At 47.8% G+C, this 26,530-nt stretch overlaps 3 protein-coding genes across 4 annotated transcripts; 2 read left to right on the forward strand and 1 right to left on the reverse strand.

Annotated features, from left to right (window-relative positions):
• Positions 1-972: 972 nt before the first annotated feature.
• On the forward strand, positions 973-4,104 carry LOC127311624 (5'-methylthioadenosine/S-adenosylhomocysteine nucleosidase). The gene is made up of 8 exons (XM_051342073.1): positions 973-1,157; positions 1,237-1,306; positions 1,889-1,980; positions 2,151-2,257; positions 2,333-2,407; positions 2,741-2,815; positions 2,987-3,079; positions 3,523-4,104. Exons 1-8 carry the CDS (start codon positions 1,073-1,075, stop codon positions 3,718-3,720), a joined length of 795 nt encoding a protein of 264 aa, XP_051198033.1. The 5' UTR covers positions 973-1,072; the 3' UTR covers positions 3,721-4,104.
• Positions 4,105-20,161: 16,057 nt separating this feature from the next.
• On the forward strand, positions 20,162-22,552 carry LOC127311623 (bark storage protein A). Its single transcript, XM_051342072.2, has 6 exons — positions 20,162-20,437; positions 21,164-21,231; positions 21,362-21,517; positions 21,679-21,870; positions 21,968-22,141; positions 22,254-22,552. Exons 1-6 carry the CDS (start codon positions 20,191-20,193, stop codon positions 22,443-22,445), a joined length of 1,029 nt encoding a protein of 342 aa, XP_051198032.1. The 5' UTR covers positions 20,162-20,190; the 3' UTR covers positions 22,446-22,552.
• A 127-nt stretch (positions 22,553-22,679) lies between these two features.
• LOC127311622 (pentatricopeptide repeat-containing protein At1g11290, chloroplastic) lies at positions 22,680-25,550 on the reverse strand. 2 transcript variants are annotated; one of them, XM_051342071.2, is made up of 2 exons: positions 23,214-25,550; positions 22,680-23,058 (listed from the first exon to the last, which is right to left on the reverse strand). In XM_051342071.2, the coding sequence occupies exon 1, from the start codon at positions 25,508-25,510 to the stop codon at positions 23,312-23,314; it is 2,199 nt and encodes a 732-aa protein (XP_051198031.1). In that variant the 5' UTR covers positions 25,511-25,550; the 3' UTR covers positions 22,680-23,058; positions 23,214-23,311. The 2 variants fall into 2 exon arrangements, with proteins under 2 accessions (XP_051198031.1, XP_051198029.1); XM_051342069.2 differs by having other exon boundaries at positions 23,183-25,550.
• Positions 25,551-26,530: the final 980 nt, after the last annotated feature.

Below are 26,530 nucleotides of genomic sequence, written 5' to 3' on the forward strand. Positions count from 1 at the left end.
AAGTCGGCCCTTTCAGCCATTTGTGTCGGAGGACATCATTTGTCTGCAATAAAATTGTCTGATATTTCTATGTAAGGATCCACAATTCGGTCCAGCCAAGAGTTTGGGCACAACAACTGAGAGTGTAGCTGAAACTTCCATGTTACACTTCGTTAAAATTCTATGGCTCTCTCTTTTTCCTTCCAAATAAATTTGATGCTAGAGATATAGTCTGAAAATTCTTCTTTTATGCTACAAGCAGGACCACAGACTCTTGAGATAGGAAGTATTTAACACACACGCACGCACACATATATAGGACCGCACTATTCTGAAACTGGTTCTTAGAATATTATTCTGAGCATCACCAATCTATTATAGGGAGAAATCGGGTCGGAAAAATCCTGAGATGAAAAACCAAACGCACTCCACTTCCTCCCTATTTCTACACCTACCCGACCCACGACTTCTTCTACTTCCGCCCGTCAGCGCCCGCCGCCGGGGTGGTCCTCTCCGCTGGCGCGGCCCTCCACCTGCGTGCAAGTGCATACACTGGGAAGCCCCGCCGCCGGAAGGCCATCTTGCCTGTTTATTTTTTCTGAAGTTTCGTTTTGGTGTTTCAAAATTCTAGATGATCATTTGAATTTTTTGCAGCATACTGTTAAACCAGAATTGAATGATCCAACGCAGCCTCCCTATGTCTTCTCTCTCCTCCCTCATGTCCACGTGGCGAGCAAGGAGACCACTTCCTATGGATTTTATGTCACCACAGCGCTACTTATCACATGCGGAGTGAGTTGCTTTCCTTTCGTGAAGGTTGGCTTTTTTTTTCTAACGGTTTCCGACATTTTGTTTGAGAAACGTTTTTTTACAGACATGATTGATGTTCTTCCAGCCCAACAAAATAACGGGCCTAGTGAAGGGTATGAATCAGCCCAGCTTATTTGCTGGGCCCAATAATGCGGCCGGCGAAGAAGCGGCGCCAATCATGCCACCGCAGTGTAGTATAACCAGGAAGCGCACCTCGCCCACCACCACCACCATCTCCGATCCAATCCCGCCGCCGCCGCCGCCTAGGGTTCTTTCTCCGGCCATGGCGCCGCCGTCGTCCGACCAACCGGCCGATGCCGCGGAAGCTGCCGCAGCCGGCGCGATCTCCAAGGTCCTCGTCGTCATAGGTGCGTATGCCACCTCGTCGGATCCCCTCGAGGCTGCTGCTTCAGTTTCTCACGGTGTTGTTGGTGCGTTTCATTGCAGCGATGCAGACGGAGGCGCTCCCGCTCGTCACCAAGTTCCAGCTCGTCGAGGCGCCCGCCGAGGAATCCATGTTAGTGTTCCGTCCCCCTTTCAGTTCGCATTTGGAGACATGCTGGTGCACGAACCTGGTGGTTAGAATTTTTGGTCTCTTAGAATTGGGAATTGGAGACAAATAAGCAGCTACTGGTTGATATGGGACGATAGTTAGTTACTTGGTCATATTGCTCCGTGGTCAATACTACTATATGAATAGTTCACTAGCTCAGTGCACAAATGCATAACACGGTGAAGATGTAAGTTCGTTGTCTAGATTTATTCTGTTGTGGCTGGAAGGTTTGCCTCTGTGCAGAGGTGCACCCTATATGGGTTGCCAAAATGGAGGGTGAGTTAAAAAAAAAATTAGCGGCAGATGGTTCCGGTCTGACAGGACACGTCTGTTGGATGTTCAGTTATGATGCCAAATGTGAGGGAGGTCTAGCTGTTAGGACCTACTAGTTAACAGACTCAATGCACTCTATCTTTATAGTTCCCTGTTTCGACTCCCTTATGTAGATGAGTTAGGCTATAGAACGAGTTGGTCCTCATCTTACTTTATTAGTAACATGTCAGATACTCTGAAGCTAACGCCTTCTTTGTGGTACACGCCTAACAGATTTCCTAAAGGTGCCCCATGGACCAGATTCCACGGAGACTACAAAGGCCTCCACATTGACCTTGTATGGCCTGGAAAAGATCCTCTTCTCGGTAAGTTCGTATCAGCCTGCTGGTATTCCCGTCTGGCTGCTAAGGCATACTCTCTCTATATCAAGAGTAGTTCAGTTTTTCTGATTGAGTTCTCTGAGCCCGTGTAGTCTTGTTTGATATAACTGTCCATAAATCAAATTTGTTCCTTACCAAGAGCTGATTTCCTTCAGGAGTTGACAGTGTCGGTACAGTATCGGCAGCTCTCGTGACTTATGCTTCCATACAATTGTTAAAGCCAGACCTGATTATCAATGCTGGTACAGCTGGCGGATTCAAGGTAGTGGGTTGACTCATCTTTGGTACCACCGTTTGTGCGCTAGGATTTTGCTGATCTTCCCCTTCTTCGTTTCAGGCCAGAGGGGCAGGTATTGGAGATGTCTACTTAGCTTCAGATGTTGCATTCCATGACAGAAGAATACCGATTCCTGTGAGTCCTGTCTCACGGTTTTTGTCTATGCAATGGAATTGCATCCATTTTCTCATAGCACCATTGCATCGGTAGGCTTTACTGTTGTTTGAAATTAGCAACTAATGCATGGGGAAAACCATACTCAGCTAATTTGTACCATATGAGTTTCTTTAGTCGATCCATTTTTGATCTGACTAATACTGTGCCATCACAACTAATGATGTAGATTTAATGTTTGTGGTTAGATCATTATTTTGTCTTGTGTTATTTCTCCCATAGACACTATTACTCGCATTTCATCTTTCATCTCTGTTCAAACTTGATTGGTATTAACATTAAATTTATGATTAGGTTTTTGACAGTTATGGAATTGGAGCTCGGAAAACATTTGCTACCCCAAATATAGTGAAGGGACTCAATTTGAAGGTAAAGCTGTATGTCTGCTAGTTCGATTGAGGCATCAATATATCTTGCTATTTCATTTTAATTGTCATTGTTTCTGAAATGTATTTGGTGTTTTCATTCTGTAATGAGTAACATTTTATAGGCTCAATGGTCAGCATATTCTCTAAAGTTTATGTACTTCCCATTTTTCAGGTTGGGAAGCTTTCAACTGGTGATTCTCTGGATATGTCTCCCCATGACGAGTCAGCGATACTGAGTAATGATGCTACAGTCAAGGATATGGAGGTATACACCTTTACTTGAGTGGTCAGCTTGTGGTTTATGTCCTCAAGCAAATAATAAGCAAATGGACTTCTGTTACAATAGTCTTTTCCGTGAAACGAATCAGCCATGTGCTCCAGTTTTATTTTTTACAAATCATACACTTGGATAGTTATTGTTTTGAAGTGGGCAGCTAGCTAGATGAAATTGACTTTTGTTAGACTTCTATAGTTTACGGATCCCCTTGGCAAAAATTAGTTTGCTGATTTGCATAGTTCTTTCTAACTGGAACTGTAGTTGATGTTAAATAAATCATTATTAAGAATATATGTTGCTTTATGTACGCTGGTATCCAGTGACTATTGAGTTTTACCTACTGTTCTGCAGCACCCTTGTTTACCTCGTTATGATGAATTGTAATTGTAGATCTCACACAGGTTTTCTGTTTCTCTTGTTGACCTCTCCAGGGAGCAGCGGTGGCATATGTTGCTGAAATGTTCTCAACTCCTGCAATCTTCGTGAAAGCTGTGACTGATATTGTTGATGGGGAGAAGCCAACAGCCGAGGAGTTTCTGCAGAACCTGATCTCCGTGACGATGGCGCTGGACAAGGCAGTTACTGAAGTGGTCGACTTCATCAGCGGGAAATGCATCTCTGATCTCTGAAATCCCAAAACTCTGACATGGTGTTGTGGTTTCCACACATGAAGGGAGCCTGAGTGTATTCAGCAAACACAAGACACCCGTTTTGAATATACTGATGGGTGTATAATGTTTTCAGGGGGGATTTCACACATGCTATTTCACATTTTCGTGACCCCTTGTGTACACAATTCTTGGCGATTACTTGGATCCATTTTATTGGATTTTGTACAACATTTTATAACATGTGCAGTCTAGTGAAGCTCAATAAGGTGTTACTGTTAGTCTAAAATAAATGTTGTGCATTAGAGGAAAACATAACTCTATAATAGATGGGTGCACCTTGGCAGCTTCATCAGAGTAGCTAGCTTTCCAAATGCAGTGAGCAATGAATACTTTCCAAATTCAGTCAGTAGTGTTAATTGCTGCAGTGAAGGCACTCAGATGTACTATATGTGTGCTGAATCTGGTAATTGCTTTAATGTGCTGTTGGTTGGTTATTTGCACACTCATCACGCGCTGTTCAGTTGCCAGCTTTGCCACTGGCCTAAGAACATCAAGTCCTCCTTGCCTACTCTGCTCAAGGTGGTCTTCTTAATTCTTTTTCTTCGTCGATTTTGTTTCACGTTTCTTACATTGGATATCGATTTCCTCTGTTACTACATATACACAAAATTTCTCTGGGAAAAAGGTAGATCTCTGAACCGAGTCCATAGTTGCAGCGGCAGCTAATGGAGAGCCCTGCTGGCCCATCATCAAGGAGGAAGCTACCGGGTGTGTACATAGTCAAGCCGAAGCTGGAGCCTGGCGACGACTCGCTGCCTGCGCCGCTGGGTGATGGCGAGGATAAGGAGACCAACCCTTCTTCACGGCCATCATGCGTCTTGGGCTCTTACATGTCCAGACTTCAGAAGCCTTGTCGGCTGGTATACCACGGCGCAACTCCCCAAGTCAGTCGCACTGGCAACATTTTTGGGACTGATAAGTGATAACTGATCGTGTTCTTGTCTTCTTGCTCAGGTCATTAGGCTGATCCACTTTATTGCTCCCTCACTCATTTGGGTACTGCTGATGGTTCCTGAAGATCGTCCAAGGCTCGGAGGTCCTGATGTTCTTGTTGGAAGTCGGGTTAGCAAGTCCCTGATCCACCCTTGGATCACCTCGTTCCAGTCGATGCCCCTCTCTATCTTTGAGTGGTGTCAGACGGGTCGCGACCAGAATACCAGTGGGCATGGCACTAAGATGAAGTTGAAGCCCGCCGATGTCTTTGCCGATTGGTCAAGACCTTGATGCCGACCTTGTAACCCTCTTCCCCTTGTGTAGTCATGTGGTGTGTGTTGATCTCGTTTTCGCCTCTTCTCTATTGGAGAGGTTTAGTTTCTCCCTACTTCTGCTTTTCTTTCTAACTCACTTGTACTCGTTTAATCCTCTTAATGAATGAAAAAACAACACTGATCGTGTGAGACAAAAGCTTTCCTGAACCATCCATTTGATCCCCATGATCGTGACACCACTTTCTATTTTTTGTTTTTGGCTAAAGTGAAACGGAGATAATGGAGAGTCAGTTACGTGACTCAATTGTTTAGGTAAGCAACAACTGATGCAGACGCAAGGGTTTTCCCATTTTGGAGAAAAACCCATGTAATCCAAAATTATAAGGAGAATCTCACAAGGTTGGTCATAAAAATAAACGGCAACACTATAGATATCTATTTTATAAATGAATATCCCATCTGACCGTTGAGTGAGTCTATCTTTATGGTGCATAGCATATCCTAGCTTAATGGTGTAAAACAACCACATCGGGATGCGTCGAGATCTTTCCGTGCAAGAATATCTCATACAATTGATGAGGCCAAATGATTTTAGTAACCACGCTCTGCACGATTATATATAACAAACGACCGCGAACGTTGCCTGCATATGCTTCACGATCGTTTAATAACCCTTTTGTACCAGCCATGAACAGAAACAGTGAAAGGAAAAAATCCATATAAAACTGCTACTATGGATCGCGTTCCCTTCATGTTTGAAAACCATTGAAGTTTAACCCCTTCCTCTTATACACCAACCGTTAGCGAAAAATGGTGCGAGGAAAAAAGGAAGAAGAAGTAGAAGGCAGATTACCTTGAGAGTTGGGAATAGGAGACGCCAGGAAATCCATGCCGTCTCCCACCATCACATGCTTCTAACGGCCATGGCGATGGTATCCAACCTGCTAGGCACCGGAGGATCATGCTTGCCGGGAAAGGTTGCTATCATCTCTGCAACGTACTCCTCCCCACCATCTGGTACCAAAGCGTCGTACCATGTGTTAAACAGTGGTTTGGTGGAAAACTGGCTCAACACATCTGGTGCGTGGCCTATCACTTTATATATGGGTACCAAGAGGTACAATACAGATACAGATACAGTTATACAAATATACAGTCTAACACCCTCCCTCAATCTTAACTGTGGCCTGAGGTACTCAACAAGTTAAGATTGCGTCTACAACCTATGAACAAAGGAAGAGACAAAGGTTTGGTGAAGATATCAGCAAATTGATCTTTGGAAGAGATGAACTTGATCTGCAGAAACCTCTTTGCAACACGCTCTCTCACAAAGTGATAATCAACTTCGATGTGCTTTGTTCGGGCATGAAATACCGGATTCGATGAAAGGTATGTAGCACCAATGTTGTCACACCAAAGGACAGGAGGCTGTCTGTGAGAGATCTTCAGTTCTCGAAGAAGAGCTTGTACCCAAATAAGCTCAGCAGTAGCATTAGCAACTGCCTTGTACTCAGCTTCAGTGCTACTCCGAGAAACAGTGGCCTGTTTGCGAGCACTCCAGGCGATCAGGTTTGGACCAAAGAACACAGCATATCCCCCCGTGGATCGCCTGTCGTCAGGATTACCAGCCCAATCCGCATCACTGAATGCAGAGAGCACACCGGAGGGGGCCGGCCGCAGATGAAGGCCATAGGTAGCGGTGGAGCGAACGTAACGCAGAATACGCTTGACAGCAGTCAGGTGAGGTTCGCGAGGAGCATGGAGATACTGGCAGACACGGTTAACTGCATAAGAGATATCAGGGCGGGTGATGGTAAGATACTGAAGAGCACCAACAAGGCTTCTGTAGTCAGTAGCACCATCAGCAGATAGGGGGGTCCCATCCGTAGCAGAAATAGTCTCAGTGGTAGACATGGGAGTAGTAGCAGCCTTGCACTCCAACATGCCCGCACGGCGCAAGAGATCCTGAGAGTACTTCTGCTGAGACAGAGCAAGACCATCCTGGGGATAAGTGACCTCCAAGCCAAGAAAATAGTGAAGTTTGCCCAGGTCCTTGACAGCAAAATCAGAACTGAGAGCCAGAACCAAACGGTCAGTCGCCGCAACAGAGGAGCTGACAAGGATGATGTCATCAACATAGACTAGAATATACATAGTGACTTCCGGTCTCTGGAGAATAAACAGTGACGTATCAGCAGTAGAGGGCACAAAACCATGAGCACGAAGCGCAGAACCCAGGCGAGCATACCAAGCACGGGGAGCCTGTTTGAGCCCATAGAGTGCTTTCACCAAGCGACAGAGATGCTGAGGGCGGTCAGGATCAACAAATCCAGGGGGCTGACGCATATAGACCTCCTCCTCAAGGACACCATGCAGAAATGCATTCTGAACATCAAGCTGGCGAAGAGACCAACCACGGGTGACAGCAAGGGACAGCAGCAGCCGAATAGTAGTTGGCTTAACAACAGGACTGAAAGTATCCTCGTAGTCAAGGCCGTACCATTGTTTGAAGCCCTTAGCATCGAGTCTGGCCTTGTACCTCTCAATAGAGCCATCTGCATGCCGTTTGACCTTGAAAACCCATTTGGAATCAATGACATTGAGACCGGAGCGAGGAGAGACCAGATGCCAAGTACCATTGTCACGGAGAGCCTGAATCTCAAGCTCCATGGCAGCACGCCAGTGAGGAATACCCAATGATGCTTGATAATGTCGCGGTTCCGCAGTTGGATCAGACTGTGCATGAGTAACAGAGGCAGCGATCCAGGCAACAGTGCCATCCGTGCGTTCCTTGGGCCGATGAATGCCGCTGCGACTGCGCGTATGCGGGCGATGGACGACCGGGGCTGGAGGAGGAGCATCACGTGCCTCGGCGAGAGAGGCAGGTGACGGTGCAGGAGGCGGGCTCCCTGGTACCGTCGAGGCAGACGGTGGCGTAGCCGAGCCAGGGACCGACCCAGGCGAGGCCGATCCAGGTGAGGACAGCGAGGGCGACGCGGGTGGTGGCGACCGCGCAGGCGACGCGGACGGTGAAGACTGCACAGGCGACGTGGGCGGTGGTGACCGCGCAGGTGACGCGAAAGGCGAGGACGGCCCGTGGTCAGCCGACCACGCGGGCGATGGACTAGCTGGACCAGGCGAGGCCGAGGAAGAGTCCTCGGGGCGCGGTCCCGCTGCATGGGGCATGCAACGATCGACGTCGCAGTCGACAGGAGCAGATGCTGGCGACTCGGAGGCATGAAGAAGCTCAAGGCGAGCACCACGTCCAGTACCTGCACCGTGATTAGGCAATAATACAGGCGAATATGCAACATCCTCAAGTTGGTCAGGCGAAATAATAGAGGTGGGAGATGATGAGGATAGCGAGGTAGAGGATGGCATAGTCGAAAAAGGAAACAAATTCTCATCGAATACAACATTGCGAGAAATGTAAACTCTATTTTTGGGAACATGAAGGCACTTGTAGCCTTTGTGAAGAGCACTATACCCAAGGAAAACACATTTTTTGGAACGAAACTCAAGTTTGCGACTGTTGTAGGGACGAAGGTGTGGCCAACATGCACAGCCAAAAACTTTGAGAAAAGTGTAGTCAGGGAACTCATGAAACAACAGTTCAAGTGGTGTCTTCATATTTAGTACTCGAGTAGGAAGTCTATTGATCAAGAAACAAGCAGTGGTAAATGCATCACTCCAAAACCGAAAAGGCACGGAAGCATGAGCAAGAGTGTAAGACCAGTTTCTACTATATGACGGTGCTTGCGCTCAACAGCACCATTCTGCTGATGTGTATGTGGGCATGAAACACGATGAGATATCACAAGTTTAGTAAAGAAGGAATGAAGGTTGCGATATTCACCCCCCCCAATCCGACTGAACATGAATGATTTTATGCTTTAGGAGTCTCTCAACATGCAATTTGAACTGAAGAAACACATTAAACACATCAGCTTTTGTTTTCAGCAGATAAAGCCATGTAAAACGACTGTAGGCATCAATGAAACTGACATAGTATTTATGCCCACTGACTGAGGTTTGGGCAGGGCCCCATACATCAGAGAAAACAAGCTCTAATGGTGTAGTAACAACTCGAGATGAAGACACAAATGGTAACTGATGACTTTTGCCCTGTTGACAAGCATCACAAACTGCTAAAGGTTTATTACTAGATGACATAGGAAGCTCATGTCGATGCAAAACATGGCTAACAATGGGGGACGCAGGATGACCAAGCCGAGCATGCCAATGAGACGCCGATGTGCGAACATCGCCAAAGACCTCCGGAAGGGATGGTGCCTCCAACGCGTACAGGCCCTGGTGGATGCGACCTCTAAGCAGAACCTCCCGTGTGGCCCGATCCTTAACGAACAGATGAAACGGGTGAAATTCACAAAACACATCATTGTCATAAGTAAACTTATGAACAGATAATAAGGGTCTAGTGACATGTGGGACACGAAGGACATTGCGAAGATGAAGCCTACGAGAAGAACTAGACAGAAGGGAGGCCTGACCAACATGAGTAATGGGCATACCTGAACCATCAGCGGTGCGGACCTGGTCACGGCCGCGGTAGGGCTCCTGCGCAAGGAGGCGGCCAGCCTCGTGGTCATGTGATCTGTGGCCCCTGTGTCGAAGTACCAGGCGGGGTCGATCGGGTAGGACGGGGTGTACCCGCCTCCACCGTGAGGGGCAGCGCCAGGGTAGGAGCTCTGCTCGGCGATGGCGGCTTGCTTCTCATTGCCGCGTCCGTCGTTGCCGATGCCGAGGAAGTCTCGTTTGAAATGGCGGTGGCAGCGAGAGGCGTAGTGACAATGGATGCCACAGAGTTGGCAGTCAACATTAGGGCGGCCACGACGGTCGGTGCGAGGCGGTGGGGATGGAGAGGGTGGACGACCACCACCTCCCATGGGCGGCGGAGCAGGCGGGCCAGCAGAAGGTCGAGGGGGGCGATAGCCACCACCACCAGAGGCCCCACGGTAGGCAGCGTTGGCGTGCGGATCAGCCGCATGCAGCTCGGCATGATGGGCGTTGACGCGCTGCTCGGTGGAGAGAAGGCGCGAGTAGAGGTCCCGAGGGGACATAGTCTCACGACCACGCACCGCCTCGACCAGATTGTCATAGTCCTGGTCAAGACCGTGAAGAACAAAGTCCGTGAACTCCGTGTCGCGGAGCGGCTGCCCAATAGCGGACAGAGTGTCAGCCAAGGTCTTGATCTTGTTGAAGTAGACATGCGCGGAGGAGTCAAGCTTTTTGGACTCATGTAGTTGCTGACGAAGCGCAGACGCACGAGCGGAGGAGTGGGCGGAGAAGCTGTCCGCCAGCGTGCCCCAGACATCAAAAGACGTGGCAGCAAACACCACCAGACCGGCGACGCCTTCCGTCAAGGAGGACTGGAGCGCCGAGAGGATGGCCTGGTCCTGTGCGACCCAGACACGGTACGCCGGGTTCTCGGCGGAGACCTGGGCGCCGGTGGCAGTGACCGCGGGGACGAGGTGGGGCGGGCACGGGTGGCTCCCATCGACAAAGCCTTCAAGATGACGGCTGCGAAGGAGCGGCAGAATTTGCGCCCGCCAAAACAGATAGTTGTCCTGCGTGAGCCGCACCGTGATGAGGTGTGTAAGCTGGTAAGGACCAGCGCCCGGGCCATCAGCAGCCAGGGAAGCAGCGGGGACGGTGGCATGAACCGTAGTGGTGACGACGGGCGGGGCCACCGCATCAAGCGCAGCGAGGACAATGTCGATCGAAGCCGGGGGCGCCGCAGCGGGCGCAGCCAGGGCATTGCCGAGCGAAGCCGGGGGCGCCGACGGAAGCAGCGGCGGCGCGATCGGAGTCGGCGCGTAGGGCGGCGGCGTAGGGAAGAACCCCTGGGCGAACTGCGACGAGCGAAGGTAGAGAGGGCGCGACGAGGTAGACGCAGCCATCTGACTCATGTTGTTGCTGGCGGCGAGGATGGCCGCAAGTTGAGGCGGGATGAACGGCGGCGCGGTGGGAACCGCGGAGGCAGGCAGGGCAGCGGAAGAGGATGAGGAGTCACCAGAGGAGCTCATGGCGACGATGATCGTGGCGGCGGCGCGGCAACCAAGAGTGGCGGCGGCGGCGGCTAGGGTTTCGAAAACCTAGTCTGATACCATGTTAAACAGTGGTTTGGTGGAAAACTGGCTCAACACAGGTGCGTGGCCTATCACTTTATATATGGGTACCAAGAGGTACAATACAGATACAGATACAGTTATACAAATATACAGTCTAACACCGTGTGGCTTAGTGTAATCACGAGATAAGCATGTGTCCGGCGCATCGGTGAATGAGATCTTTGACCGCGGCGTCTCAAGAAAATCCTCCAAAGTACTGACTACTGAGGCATTGGACCGGACGTACGTGGCCGCGAAGGAGGGGGCCAATGCCGAACTGCCATGAGTCCCTTACCTAGAGACGAAGGGTAGGCTGCAGTAATCCTTGCTGGGACTTTCGTCCTGTTCTCTATCTGTTCCTTGCTCGACGGGTGGTATGGGTTACACACATTGCCTTAATTTGGGCTTTGTCCTGTCTTGCTCTGTAGTTTAGCTAAATTAATTTTGGCCGAATCTTTTCGTATGAATTTCTCTTGTGTTTTACCCAGCTTTGCCTCGGACGTTCAACATCTTCCTCTCATACAAGTGTTAGCAAAAACAATGCAGGAAAAATGACTCTTTATTTTTTACAGAGAGCAAGCACTGATTTCATTAATAGAAAATGAAGTTACCATGAATAAACAAAGTTGAAACTTAAAAACATACCATGAAAAACAGCTTTCCTAAAAAATTACAGATAAACCCCTAAAGGGTTTCCTGAAACTAGCGGCCGCCACAAAACTACAACGCCGCCTACACACACGTTCGAAAAAGCGCCGAACCTCCACCTTTCCACTCCAAAAGAAGCATCATTGCCAAGGAGGCTCTATGAGTAGATGAAAATGCCCCCCCTGCAAACAACGACACATATCGCAGTGGCACGTCGACTAGAGACCATCTGTAACATCCCAACCTTGTTTTAATGGAATAAAAGAATGATCATGAGCATTGCATGCATTTAGTTTGCATTTGAGCAAACATTTGCATCAAAGTTGAATAATTTTCATTATGCAAATTGTCTTGAGTTTTAATCTCATTCAAATCTCTCAAAGATTTTCTTGTGTAGTTAGATGAAGATGAAGTTGAAGCCCGCCGATGTCTTTGCTAGTTAGATGAAGATGAAGTTGATGCCCGCCGATGTCTTTGCCGATTTGTCAAGACCTTGATGTCGACTTTGTAACCCTCTTCCCCTTGTGTAGTCATGTGGTGTGTGTTGATCTCGTTCTCGCCTCTTCTCTATTGGAGAGGTTTAGTTTCTCCCTACTTCTGTTTTTCTTTCCAACTCACTTGTACTCGTTTACTCCTCTTAATGAATGAAAAAAAAACACTGACGCTAGATGCTTTCCGTGAAAACAAAAGCTTTCCTAAACCATCCATTTGATCCCCTCGTGACACCACTTTCTCTTTTTATTCCTGGTGAAATCCAATGCAGAGAAATACATCATCGTAATTACTACTCGAAAACCAAAGTGAAACAGATATAATGGAGAGTCACTTAAGTGACTCAATTGTTTGGGTAAGCAGCAATCGATGCAGATGCAAGGTTTTCCCCCTTTGGAGAACATTGGCCTTTCTTGTTTAATGCTGTCATTGATAGCCTAGACTTAAGAGAGGTGTTTATGTCCGGTCGACAGTTTACCTGGGCCAACAGCTTGTCTGAACCCACATACGAGAAACTAGATCGCGTGTTGATGGATACCGAATGGGAGAATAAATATTCTATGGTGTCCGTCCGTGCACTAGAACGTATTGAAAAACTGTCTGACCATGCTTCTATCCTCCTAACTACTGGGAATCTCCGACCTGTTTGTAAACGGCCGTTCAAATTTGAACTAGGTTGGTTACATCGAGAAGGATTTCATGAGATGGTTAAGATGGTTTGGGAAAGACCAGTCGGGGGCAACACTCCAATTTTGAGATGGAATAACAAGATGCGCGCAATGCGTAAGCATCTCTCTGGTTGGGCTGCCCATATGGCTGGTATTCTTAAAAAAGAGAAAGCTCGCTTATCAAAAGTGATCGATGACCTAGAGGCTGTAGCGGAAGTGAGACCGTTGTCCACGCAAGAGATTGAGCTTAAGAATCAATCCAATGCGCAGATTGCGAGTCTTCTACGCGAAGAGGAACTCAAATGGTATCAACGATCCAAGGCCCAATTCATTTTGGAAGGGGATTCAAATACGCGATATTTTCATGGCTTGGCCAATGGAAGACATCGGAAAAAACGTATTCACTCTCTCATCCAAGATGAAGGGGTCATTGAAGGCCATGAGCAACTCAAATCATACGTTACTAATTATTATAAGGATCTATTTGGTCCTCCGGAGGAAAGTTCTTTCTCTCTTAACGAGGACTTAACGGATGATATACCCCAAGTTTCTACAGAAGAAAATGGCCTACTAACCGCACCTTATTCTGAGGATGAGGTTCAGAAGGCAATTTTCCAAATGGAATGCAACAAAGCACCGGGTCCAGATGGTTTGCCAGCGGATTTCTATCAAACTTTCTGGGATACTATTAAATTGAATCTTCTAGATTTGTTCAGTGATCTTCACACAGGACAACTAGAACTATTTCGTCTAAATTTTGGTGAAGTAATTTTGTTACCGAAGGTTAATGAGGCAGAAAGGATTCAACAATATAGACCTATTTTCCTCTTAAACGTCAGTTTTAAGATTTTCACGAAAGTGGCCACCATTAGACTTAATACGGTTGCGGATCACGTCGTCCAGCCTTCTCAGACCGCTTTCATGCAAGGAAGGAACATCCTTGATGGAGTGGCAGTTCTACATGAGACGGTACATGAGATGCATTCTAAGAAACTAAATGGGGTCATTTTAAAATTAGATTTCGAAAAGGCTTATGATAAGGTCAAATGGTCTTTCCTCCAACAGACACTCAGGATGAAAGGTTTTTCTCCTGAGTGGCGTGCTCTAATTTATGATTTTGTGTATGGAGGTAGCGTGGCAATTCGGGTCAATGATGACACCGGCCAATATTTCCAAACACGAAAAGGGTTACGCCAAGGAGATCCGTTATCACCGATGTTATTTAACATTGTAGCGGATATGTTGGCGATACTCATAGAGCGGGCCAAGTCTGATGGTCAAATTGAAGGTGTGATCCCACATCTGGTTGATGGGGGTTTATCTATCCTTCAATACGCCGATGACAAAATTCTATTTATGGATCATGATCTCGAAAAGGCTCGTAATCTCAAATTAATTTTAGCAGCTTTCAAGCAGTTGTCGGGATTGAAAATCAACTTCCATAAAAGTGAATTGTTCTGTTTCGGCGATGCCCAAAATGATATGACTCTATAGACAGAGTTGTTTGGTTGTGGGCAAGGCCAATTTCCTATTCGGTATTTGGGTATTCCGATTCATTATCGGAGACTTACAATGGCTGAATGGAAGATTGTGCAAGAAAGATTACAAAAACGCCTTACTAGTTGGAAAGGCAAATTGCTGTCCCTGGGAGAAAGATTGATACTCATTAATTCGGTACTGACAAATATGGTACTGTATATGTTATTATTCTTTCTCCTACCGAAAGGAATTCTGCATAAACTCGATTATTATCGATCTAGATTCTTTTGGCAAGGGGATAGCGAGAAAAAGAAATACCGACTGGTTAAATGGAGTATAGTTTGTAGTCCCAAAGATCAAGGCGGACTTGGAGTTCACGACCTGGAGGTCAAGAATTCAGCTCTGCTGGGTAAATGGCTTTTTAAGCTTCTTACCGAGGATGGGATTTGGCAAACTATTCTTCGAAGAAAGTATATTGGCTCGAAGACGCTATCCTAAGTGGTTTGAAAACCTGGGGATTCTCACTTTTGAGCTGGTCTCATGGCGATAAAGAATATCTTCTTTCGCCATGGTACTTTCTCCATTAAGAATGGAGCACATATACAGTTCTGGGAAGATGTTTGGTTAGACAATGCTTTCCTGAGTGAACAATATCCTGCTTTGTATAGTATTATTCGTCGCAAATGTGATACCATTGCTATAGTAATGGCTACTTATGTGACGTTCAGACGGGTTTTGCTTGGACAAAGGCTACTAGCATGGAATACTCTAATTCAACGATTGGGAGATATTCACTTATCCCCTGAACCGGATGAATTTAGATGGAATCTTCACGTAGATGGCACTTTCTCAGTCAAATCTTTATACAATGCGATCCTTCATTCTGATATACCAGTTGATAATAATAAGAAAATTTGGAAGATGAAGATACCATTAAAAATTAATTTTTTTGGATGGTACCTTCGCCGAGGAGTTATTCTTACTAAAGATAATCTTGTTAAGCGGAATTGGCACGGAAGTTCACGGTATGTTTTCTGTCATCATGATGAAACCATCAAACACCTTTTCTTCCACTGCAGTTTTGCGAGATCTATATGGCCAGTCATCCAAGTAGCGTCTACCCTGTATCCCCCGACTAGTGTGGCAAATGTCTTTGGCAATTGGCTTCACGGTATCGATTCAAGGTTTAAGTTGCTTCTTAGGGTGGGGGCGCTATCCGTTATCTGGGCGCTTTGGCTGAGTAGAAATGACAAGATTTTTAACGATAAAAAATGTTCTTTGTTGCAGGTCATCTACAGATGTACAGGTATTCTCTGTTCGTGGTTACCTCTTCAGCGGGCGGAGAACCGAGACCTATTTACGGAGGTCTGTACATGGTTGGAGGCTACGGTGAGGGATACTTTTTCCCTACATGGGTGGCAACATAGTCTACGGATCGAAGCTCCACCCCCTTCCTAGGCGTTATATGATTCATCGTTTCGATATGTATTTTACCTATTTTTACATATACTTTGGCTCCAGAAACTTGAACGGCTGTGTACATCCTAGTTATGCAGAGGCTGGATGTAATTGCTTTTTATAAGTAATAAAGCATCCTTTATCGAAAAAAAACATATCTATTTATAAATGAATATCCCATCTAACGGCTGAGTGAATCTATCTTAATGGTGCATATTATAGTATATCATATCTTAATGGTGTAGAATAACCACATCGGGATGTCATTTTTCCGTGCAAGAATACCTCATTCAATTGATCAAGTCAAATGATTTTAGTAACCACACTTTGCGTTATTATATATAACAACCGTCCTCAAGTATTGCACTATTGCGTGCACATGCTTCACGATCGTTTAATAACCCTTCTGTACCAGCCATGAACAGAAACAATAAACGGAAAACAAATCCATATAAAACTGCTGATATGCAGTGCGTTCCCTTCATGCTTGAGAATCATTGAAGTTAAGCCCCTTCCTCTGATACAACAACCGTTAGCGAAAAATGGTGCGAGGAAAAAAACAAGAAGAAGTAGTAGGCAAATTTCCTTGAGAGTTGGGAATAGGAGACGCCAGGAAATAGACGCTCACAGGTTCTCAACGTCGCGGTACTATGCGCTGAGACGGCCGGCGAAACACCATGCCGTCTCCCACCATCGCGTTCTTCCCACGGCCATGGCGATGCTATCCAACGTGCTCGGCACCGGAGCATGCCGACATGATCATGGTTGCCGGGGGTGGTTGCTGTCATCTGTGCAACATACTCCTCCGCACCATCTGGTACCAAAGCGTCATGCCCTGTTCCTTGGTACAATTACGAGATAAGCATGTGTCAGGCGCATCGGTCAATGAGATCTTTGCCCGCGGCGTCTTAAGAAAATCCTCCGAGGTTCTGAGGCATTGGACCTGGAAGTGGCCGCAATGGAGGAGGCCAATGCAGAACTGCCATGAGTCCCTTACCTGGAGACGAAGGGTAGGCTGCAGTAATAATACTTGCCTGAGACACTGGTCATGTTCTCTATCTATTCCTTGCTTGACGGCGGCATGGGTTACATGCATTGCCTTAATTTGGCCTTTGGTCTGTCTTGCTTTTGAAGTTTTGCTAAATTAATTTTGGCCGAATCATTTCGTAGGAATTTCTTTTGTGTTTTACCTAGCTTTGCCTGCCGTGGTTCAGACATCAGAGTCACGGACTTTCAGCATCTTCGTCTCGTACACTAACTAACTTTTAGCAAAAACAATGCAGGAAAAATGACTCTTTTTTTACAGAGAGCAAGCACCGATTTCATTAATAGAAAATCAATAGAAAAACAAAGTTACCATGAATAAACAAACTTGAAACTAAAAAACAGACCATGAAAAACAGCTTTCATAAAAACTTTGCAGATAAACCCCTAAAGGGTTTCCTGAAACTAGCTCCAACGCCGCCTACACGTACATTCTAAGAAGCGTCGATCCTCCACCATTCCACTTCAAAAGAAGCATCATCGCCAATGAGGCTCTATGAGTACATGAAAATGCCCCCACTGCAAACAACAAGACACATATCGCAGTGGCACGTCGACTGGAGATCATCCCCCTTCTGGCTTGGACCAAAATCCATCACACCCCATCGAGGAAGTCATGAATAACTACAGATCCACCACCTCCGAACAAACATTCTCACTCGAGGGCATCCAACTCACCCCGACCCAGTGCTGCCATGGAAAACGATGAACGCTAGTGAGACGCCGAGAAACTGATCTCGTTAGGGACCTATATGTCGATCTGAAGGATTGACAAGAACATGTTGGCATCAAATCCGAGACGCCTCTGTGAAGGTCGCTGCTGGTGTGAGAGTAGAGTTGACGCATATTTATTGCTCGGGCGCCGCTCCCACCACGAACGATAAGGCCAGAATGGAGGAACGGGGTCATCCCTCCCTCCCGCTGCTGGAGCGGCAAATAGAGGGAGAGAGGACCAAGGTCCTGGCCGGTGGAGATAGGAGGGAGGTTGTTGCCGCCGCAATCGCCTAGGAGACGACAGGTGAAAACGGTTTGTGACTTTCACCTCTATTGCCTATTGGGCCTCCATCACATGCACAATCTGGAAGATAAGGACCTTGCTTGGTGATGTTGACTTGGAGGACGGCGGCACGGTGCCTCTTTTGCAGTGGAAGCTTCTTCGGATTACCTGGCTTTGCAAGGGTGTACTCACAGTCTATCCCAACAAACTTATTCGGAGCGGCATCAAGATACTGCTCCTTCACCCATCAGATCCACCTTTCCACCCTCGCTGCATGGAAGGTGAAGGCCACGTAGAAGGCCATACCTTGCTCGTGGAAACTGTATTCCCTAGAGGGTGGCACAAACATCATTGGAGCATAGGTTTGGTGTTCTTAGATTTTCGTGCGCGCAAGTGTGGAAGAGTGCAAGAGATCGATCGATTGAGAGGAGAGAGATAGATCTTCTCGTAATCTTAGAGCACCTCCATCCGTCTCCCCGACGAGGCCCCCCGGCAGCCCTTTTTTTTTCATTCAGACGGCGTTATTCGGCCGCCGCGCCCCTGCTCCTCGTTCCCCCCCCCCCCCCCCCAGAATAAGCCTTTAATCCATCCGGAGAGCCCAGGCCATCCCCGGCTTCCCGATGCCCGGTCAGGGACTCCGGACGAAACAAAAACGCGCGAAACATTGAGCGGGCCCGCGTTGTCAGTGATAGAAAGGGTAGTTCCCTCCATTTATTTCGTTTTCCCTCCATAATGCGCCGCATAGACCCATTTTCCCCGCCGAATTTCGGAGGAGCTACCGCCATTCCCCCACAGTTGCAGATCCTTCTCTTCCATCCCACCACCATGCCGCCGAAGAAGATTGCCGTTGACGGCGCGCCGAAGGCGAGGAAGCCACGGGCGCCAAAAGATAGGCCGCTGGGCTGGACAAACACAAGGTGGGCGGAGGATGTGGAGCGGCGGCGGAACGAAACTCGCGGCAGGGCGGAGAAGGAGAAGAAGCTCGCGGCGAAGAGGGCGATGGCGGCGGCGGACGAACATGCGAGGCTGGTCTCCATGAACTTTGGCCATCCATGCGTCGGCCAATTTCCCGGTCCATGGCCGACCCAAGGTACGATGGGCTCTCCTTCCACCTTCTCACCGGCGTCACCGGCCATGTTCCAGGACACCTACGTCGCCGGCAGGACGAGGTTTACGCCATCGCCACCGGAGTACGACGGTGCGATGCACGAGGGCATCTTGCCTGCCCTGCCCCGTGGGCCGCTCTCCTTCTCCAACCCTGGGATGCCGCCGCCGATAATGGAGTGATGCACGAGATGATCACGTCGGGCTCCATGGCCGCCACGTCGAGCCCGGGTTTCTTCACACAAGAGGAGGCAAGGGCGACGGAAGCCGTCGCGTCGCGGGGTGCCGTCGACGATCAGAACGACGGGTTTGGAGACGGCACCCAAGACGTCGATGAAGAAGATGAGCAGGCCGACCTCGACCAAGATGTCGACGAAGAAGACGCGCCTGATCCAACGAGGGCGTCGACGGGGAGGAAGAAAAGGAAGAAGAACTCACCGCCGACCGAGCCGCGGATCAAATGGACGGGCAAACAAGAGGAGTGCCTTGCCGAAACTTGGAAGACCATTTCCATGAACGGCATCACCGGTGTCAATCAAAACTATGAGATGTATTGGCAGCGGGTCTAGTTTTTGTTTTGATCACCGTAATGTGGCTGATCCGATCACCAAACTTTGGCGATGCTTTTGTGTAGCGGAAAGACGATTTTTTTGAAACTATCGTCGCTGATAGGCGAATGAAAAATGTTGCCCCCCCCACGCCCTTTTTTCATTCAATCCGGCGTTTGTTAAGTCCAGATTTTCGCCCAGGCCTCAAACGGCTGGGATGCTCTTAGGATTTTATAATAGGATTCAATGTGAAAACTATTACATTTCAACACACTTGATTGATGGCAAAGATGGTAGTAAACACATGTACATTTTGTTAGAACCTTTTCTACGCTACTTATGTTATGCAAAAACTCAAATTAAGTAATTTCTGTAATCAACAAGTCGAAAATGTTACCCATTCCAATATTGGAACAGGAAATTATTCTTTGTTTGGCCATGATTCTGCTACAAAGGCTCCATCCAAGTACACCATTTAAAAGGTGGTTTTCGTCAACGACCCGAATCCTCGAGAGCGACATCTTCTCCAATCACCGGAGTATAATAATGGAGCATGCTGACCACGCTTTCCACCAACCAGATCAGCAACTAGTCCCAACAGAGCACATTTAAGCGTGCTCGCTCGCTCCCAGTCCATTCCACATTCCAGGAATGGCCATGGAGCTCCCTAACCTGAAAATGGCGCCGGTCCTGCTGCTCTGCTTCTTGCAGCTGGCGGGATCGTCGATGGCCCTGCCGGCACTGCCAGGGATGGACCGGGTGCGGTGGCAGGTCGACAGGGCGAACCGCCGTGGCCCGTCCATCGGCCTCGTTATGTCCTACATCGACGAGGATACTGCGCTCCAGGCTTCTGGCTACTTCAGTCCTTGGAGTGTCCAGCCCTTCATTGACCTCTACGGTGAGTCTCAGCCTCCCGTTTCTGATCCGAAGTGCTGACCTGTAGATTTAGCATATGGAGACTGGGTGAGCTTGATTGTTCCTAGTTGACTTTCTTATGCCTTTCCAAACAGCTACTAGCAGTGAGTGCAAAACTGCTGCTAACTGAACCCAGCATTCCAGCAGAGAAGCCATTATGAGAAGATAAAACTTCATATACAACTAAGAATGTGATGTCTTCTTGGGTGGGTACCAAGTATATCAACACTGAAGGGAGAACAATACAAAAAAAAAATTGGCGGGTAGAACAATACAAATTTTAGAGATACTGAAGCTGTGTATATATGTGAAAACTTACTCTCTCGAGATTTGTATGATCTGCACTAAAGTTAAGACGTGAACTCCCTTCCAACATTAGCTTTTCCACATAGTAACTAATAACTGCTGGATAAATTCTTACAAAGAGTTCCAGAAAGCTAAATTATATGTCATATACCAAAAGAATGTAGCAAACCACAGGAAAATATGTCAAAAAGAGATGGTAAGAACGAAAGATAAAATTGTAAACCAAGTATCCTGCTGTACTATAGTATTTTTTTATGACATGTTATTGATCTTGATATCCTGCTGATAGGCTGATCTCTCATCCACATTCATAATGACATAATGTTCCGAACAGGTCTGTAGTGCGTAGATGTATTTAGCTTCTAATGGTGTCAGAATACAGTCTCACCTCATAGTATTTCAGGGCGAAGGTTTCACATCGGCAGTATTCGAGGTGTGAATGTTGTATATGCCCTGACAGGACAGCGCAGGGTACTAAACCATAACTTCTGCATTGCTATTATGTATTATCATTACTTCTACCATATGGAGGAGCTCCTTTAGATTTATCATAAGTAATCAATACACATTACTTCTAGGCACTAAATTAATGTTCTTCCAGTTGAATGCAGCTGTCACCGTACAAACTCTCCTCGATATCTTTAGTGTGTCTGGTATTGTCCATTATGGAACAGCAGGAAGCTCTAATGATTCAATGTCATTTGGCGATGTCAGTGTGCCCAAGTTAGTTGCTTATACGGGCGCTTGGACATGGAAGGTAATCTCCTACTGTATATAGCTTCTACTCCTAATTTCAGATGTAATGCTGGTGAGTCCAGATACAGATCAAAGCAACTGAAATCTGTTGATTTTTCAACATCTGACACTCTGAAGTCACTACTTAACAAGACCAATGGTATTCTGATTTTGATTTTTCAGAGGTTCAAATCATTAAAAGAATCATCAACAGAACTAAGCTTTGCAGAATTTAACGTCCCGAATGGAGGAGATAACCTACTAGGGTCTCTGAAATACAGAAATGAAGAGCTATACTCTGTTGGTAAGCCCATGGAAGAAGTTTTTTGGTTACCTGTAGATTCAGCATGGTTCAAAATAGCAGAAGGACTCAAGGTAAGAGATTACACTATATTTCAGCAGCATAGCAAAATACAGGATTATGCATAGAGAATTACAGCCTAAAAATTGTACTAATTGTGAATTTCTCTAGGTCAACCTTGAAAGATGCAATGACACTTTCTGCTTACCAAAAACCCCACAAGTGGTTCATGGGCTAAAAGGAGCATCAGCCGACATGTTTCTTGATAATGCAGAATATCGGAATTTTCTTTTCGGAGAATTTGGGGTATCAACAATAGATGAGGAGAGCGCATCTGTTGTGATGGTGAAGTTCTATATTTTTTCTCTAGTAGTTTTAACTCAAATATCTGCCAACATTTCAGTTCAATCAAAATTTTGAAAATATCACTAAGAGAACCTACTCACTATTTCAACAGACAGCAACATCTCCTGGCGTACCTGTGATTGTTTTCCGGGGAGTGTCTGATCTGGCTGGAGGGGAACCAACGTGGTCATCAACAAGCCTGATGAACCTCGCATCTATTAATGCACTTAAAGTGGCAGTCGAGTTCATCGCTACAATTGGCAGGCAGAAGTCAACACCATCAATACAAAGTTCTAATAACTGAAACAAAGACTGCCATGCCCACTGATCAGATCTGCAATGTAATTTTAAACACTGCATGTATACTACATTCAGAGTGAGAAGCGATCCATCGCTTGAAATTATGCGTAACATTCGAATAGAAGAATTAGAGTTCAATGTATACTCAATCGTAAGCATCCAATGTGGATCCACTTTTAATTGAATTGGGAATAGTTCTGGAACAAAATGGTGCATAAAATAATTTTTCAAACAAAAAAAAACACAGAATGTTGTTACAGTTGACTTTCATTACAAAAGACCAGATTTTGTTACATACATGATTTCATCACAGAATACCAGATTTGGTTACATACTCATCTCACGATTCTGAAGTACACAAAATTGTAAAACACAGGTAATTTATTTAGTTATCAACAGATAAACCTCATCATCTAATCCCAGATGAGAATATAATAGCAGTGTTTGCTATGGTCAACTGCTTCCATGTGCACTATTTTATGAAGGTCTTGAAACGTGTACAGTACCAATGTAAACGGGCTGAAATCTACAGTATGTTCTGTGAGATGATCATTAAAGCTCCCTGGTGCTTCACAATCTGAGCCATGTAGTGATAATAAAGAAGGTATCTGCTAGACCTGGTACAAGCCCATTCAGATTTAATTGGCAGCTCTAAAAGTCTGAACATGAAGAAACAGAAACACATTTCTAAAGAATGCTACTGTCACACGATGTGAGCCACAGATAAAACTAAGCAAGTACCTTAATATACGTGCCAATTAGTTATGTTCACCTGATATTCTGATACTGTGATCTTACTGTCCTACTTGCATTAGCTGCATGAAGTTCTATCATCTCAAAATACGTATTTGGCCTTCCTTCAAACATTCACTACCAGTAGTCTCCACAGGAACATTTACCGTCCTTAAAATGGTGAAATCGTTGAATATCTCTCATGATAATTTTCCGTCCTGTCACTAGAGATATTAACTTGGTTGCATTGTGACAGTCATTACAGACTCGCAGGTTCTTCTTTATCTGAATTGTTGTACCAGGGGCTGTGCGAATGAGCCCATATGCAATTGCGAGCTTCTCACTATGGGTGTTGAGCAACTGTGCCTTGACATCATCTTCTACATCATGTATAGAATCAGTGTCTGGCACATAACCCACAGCTTTTATCTCATCTATTAGCTTAGCCAACCTTGCATATATATCCTTTGCCTGCTGGTGATTTGTGCTTCCAGAGTAGAACGTATGAATCTCATTTTTGAGCTGAACAATACTCCATCCAGGGCTCTTTTGGAGGCCTTTCTTCTCCATAGCAGTTCTAACCCTTGCAACATCCTTCCACATTGAAGCATTTGCATAAATATTTGCTAGGAGGACATGGTAGACCCCCTCTTCTGGCCCTAGCTCAAAGATCCTGTTGGCTGATTCTTCTGCCAACTCCACGTTCTTGTGTAACTTGCAAGCACCTAACATTGCACCATAAACACTAATGCCAGGATCAATAGGCATCTTTTGGATGAAAGACCAGGCTTCATCTAGCTTCCCAGCTCTGCCAAGCAGATCCACAATGGTACCATAGTGCTCCATCCCAGGTTCAAGCCCATAGTCCTCCTTCATGCTCGAAAAATATTTCCTTCCTTCATCAACCAAACCAGCATGACTGCATGCTGAGAGAACTGAGAGGAAGGTTGTCTCGTTGGGTACTCTGCCAGTGCTCTTCATCTCTTCAAACAGCTCAACTGCGACCTTGCCAAAACCATGTGAGCCGTACCCATGGATCATTGCATTCCATGTGATAACATGCCTCTCCCTTGCTGAATTGAAGAGATTTCTAGCAATACCGACGCGGCCACATTTTGCGTACATGTCAATAAGGGCTGTGAGAACATACACATCCTGATCTAGGTGCATCCTGATAGAGTATCCATGGATCCATCTTGCCTGCAGTGGATCTGAAATGTCTGCAAGAGCAGGAATGACACTGACGAGAGTGAACGAATCAGGTTTCACATTTTCCAGCTGCATCCTAGAGAAGAGCCTCACGGCATCATCTGACCTTCCATTCTGCGCACACCCGAGTATCATGGCGTTCCATGAGATGCGTGTCTTGTAGCGCAACTCATCGAACACCTGCGCAGCAAGGTCGGTCCTCTTACACTTGCAGTACATGGTGATCAGCGCATTCATCACCGACACATTGGAGTCAAGCCCAATCCTCACAAGTAGCTCATGGACGCGCATCCCCTCATCGAGAAACCCGAGCTCGCCACAAGCATGCAATGCTGCCAATATAGACACATCAGTCACATCTACGCCCTCTCCCACCATCCTTTTGAACAGAGCCAGAGCTTCTGTGGAATTCCCATTTTCAGCATACCCCTTAATCATCGCATTCCAGGACACGGAGTTTTTGACTGGCATCTGATCGAAGACCACCCGTGCCGCCTCGACCGCCCCACACTTGCAGTACACGTCAAGGATCGCAGTGGAGACATTGACGAGCTCATCGAATCCACCGCGGACCGCAAATGCGTGCACCTCGCGGCAGGCCCCGAGTGCCTGGGCGTCGGCGCAGGCAGGCAGCACGGACACGAGCGTGACGGAGTCAGGCCGCTCCCCGTCCTCCTCCTGCATCCTGACGACCATCTCCATGGCAGCCCCAGCGAGCCCGTTCCGCGCGTACCCCGCGACGAGCGCGTTCCAGGCGACGCGGTCCCGCACGGGCATCCGGTCGAACACCCTGCGCGCGTCCCCAGGCCGGCGGCACTTGGCGTACATGTTGGCGAGCGCCGTCGCCGCGAGGGCCTCCGTCGCAAGCCCGCGCGCGGCGAGCTGAGCGTGCACGGTGCGGCCCGTAGCGAGGTCGGAGCGCGCCGCGCAGAGCTTGAGGAGGGAGGTGAAGGTGCGGAGGACTGGGCCGGCCGCGGACGCGGGTGCGGTGGAGGACATGGCGACGAACGCGGTGAGCGCGCCCGGAAGGTCGGAGCGCGCAGCCGCGGCCCTCAGACGCGCGTGGTGGTCGGAGGCGGCCGTCCCGCCGGCGGGAGGAGACGGCAGCGGCGAGGCCGAGCAGAGCATCACCGCTGGCTCCCTCTTCCGGTGTATTATCTATCTCTTTGGCAGCGAATCTCAAATTAGATTGTTTTTTCTTTTTTTTTTTTTTGGCACCGAAAACGCCACACACCGGCCCCGAGGCCGCGCACCACACGAGCCGACAACACTCCCGCCCTAGCAAGAGGCATCACTCAAAGAAAGCTCCCCGAGCCGCCGCTCCGACGTCCACACCAGTCCCGAGACCGCGCACACTGGCGAGAACCGGAAAACAACCGAAACACAACACACCGGCCCCGAGGCCACGCACGCTACGAGCCGACGACACTTCAGCCCAAGCAAGAAGAGACGACACTCAAAGACACAAGAGATTCGGAGCCGCCGCTCCGACGTCCACGCCGGTCCCGAGACCGCGCACCTATCTAGCCGGCAAAGCTGCTGCCACGCAAAGCAAACCAAAACTTTCCTAGCGGAGTACCATACCTCCAAGGCATCGCCCCCAAGGGGGAGACGACGAAGACGCCGCCGATGCCCGCTCTAGCGAAAGCCAAAGCTCAGGTTTTCACCCGGAGAGTCCGAAACTTCACACGACGAGGGAGGTGAAGGAGCTCCTCGACAATGCCTCCATCGAGGGGAACGACGTCCGAGGACGCCGACATCGCCGGCACCAACTGAAGTGGATGCAGTGCTTTCGCGCGGAGTTCACCTAAGCCCAAGTCGTTGAAGCCGATCCACGAAGGCGAAGAAGATGTGCCCGCGTCGCAGCTCGCCACCGCCGCCACACGAAGCCAAACCGTGCCATAATGCCACGGTGCTCCAGGACAAGCCCTTCGGCCGCCCAAACAGTCGTGCCCTGCCGCCCACACGACCAGGGCAGAGCAGCAGAGACCTCCACGTGCCGGAGCCGCCGCTCCGGCCTTCACGCGCAGCAGCAGAGCGAACACCTCATATCGACTCGCCACCCGCCGCGGGGCACCGGACAGCACCCCGACCACCCGAAGAGCGGCGCCGCCGCGTCGCCGTCCAAACGCCATGGCACACCTCCAC

The sequence above is a fragment of the Lolium perenne genome, chromosome 7, assembly GCF_019359855.2.
Source record: "Lolium perenne isolate Kyuss_39 chromosome 7, Kyuss_2.0, whole genome shotgun sequence".
Classification (NCBI taxonomy): Eukaryota; Viridiplantae; Streptophyta; class Magnoliopsida; order Poales; family Poaceae; genus Lolium; species Lolium perenne.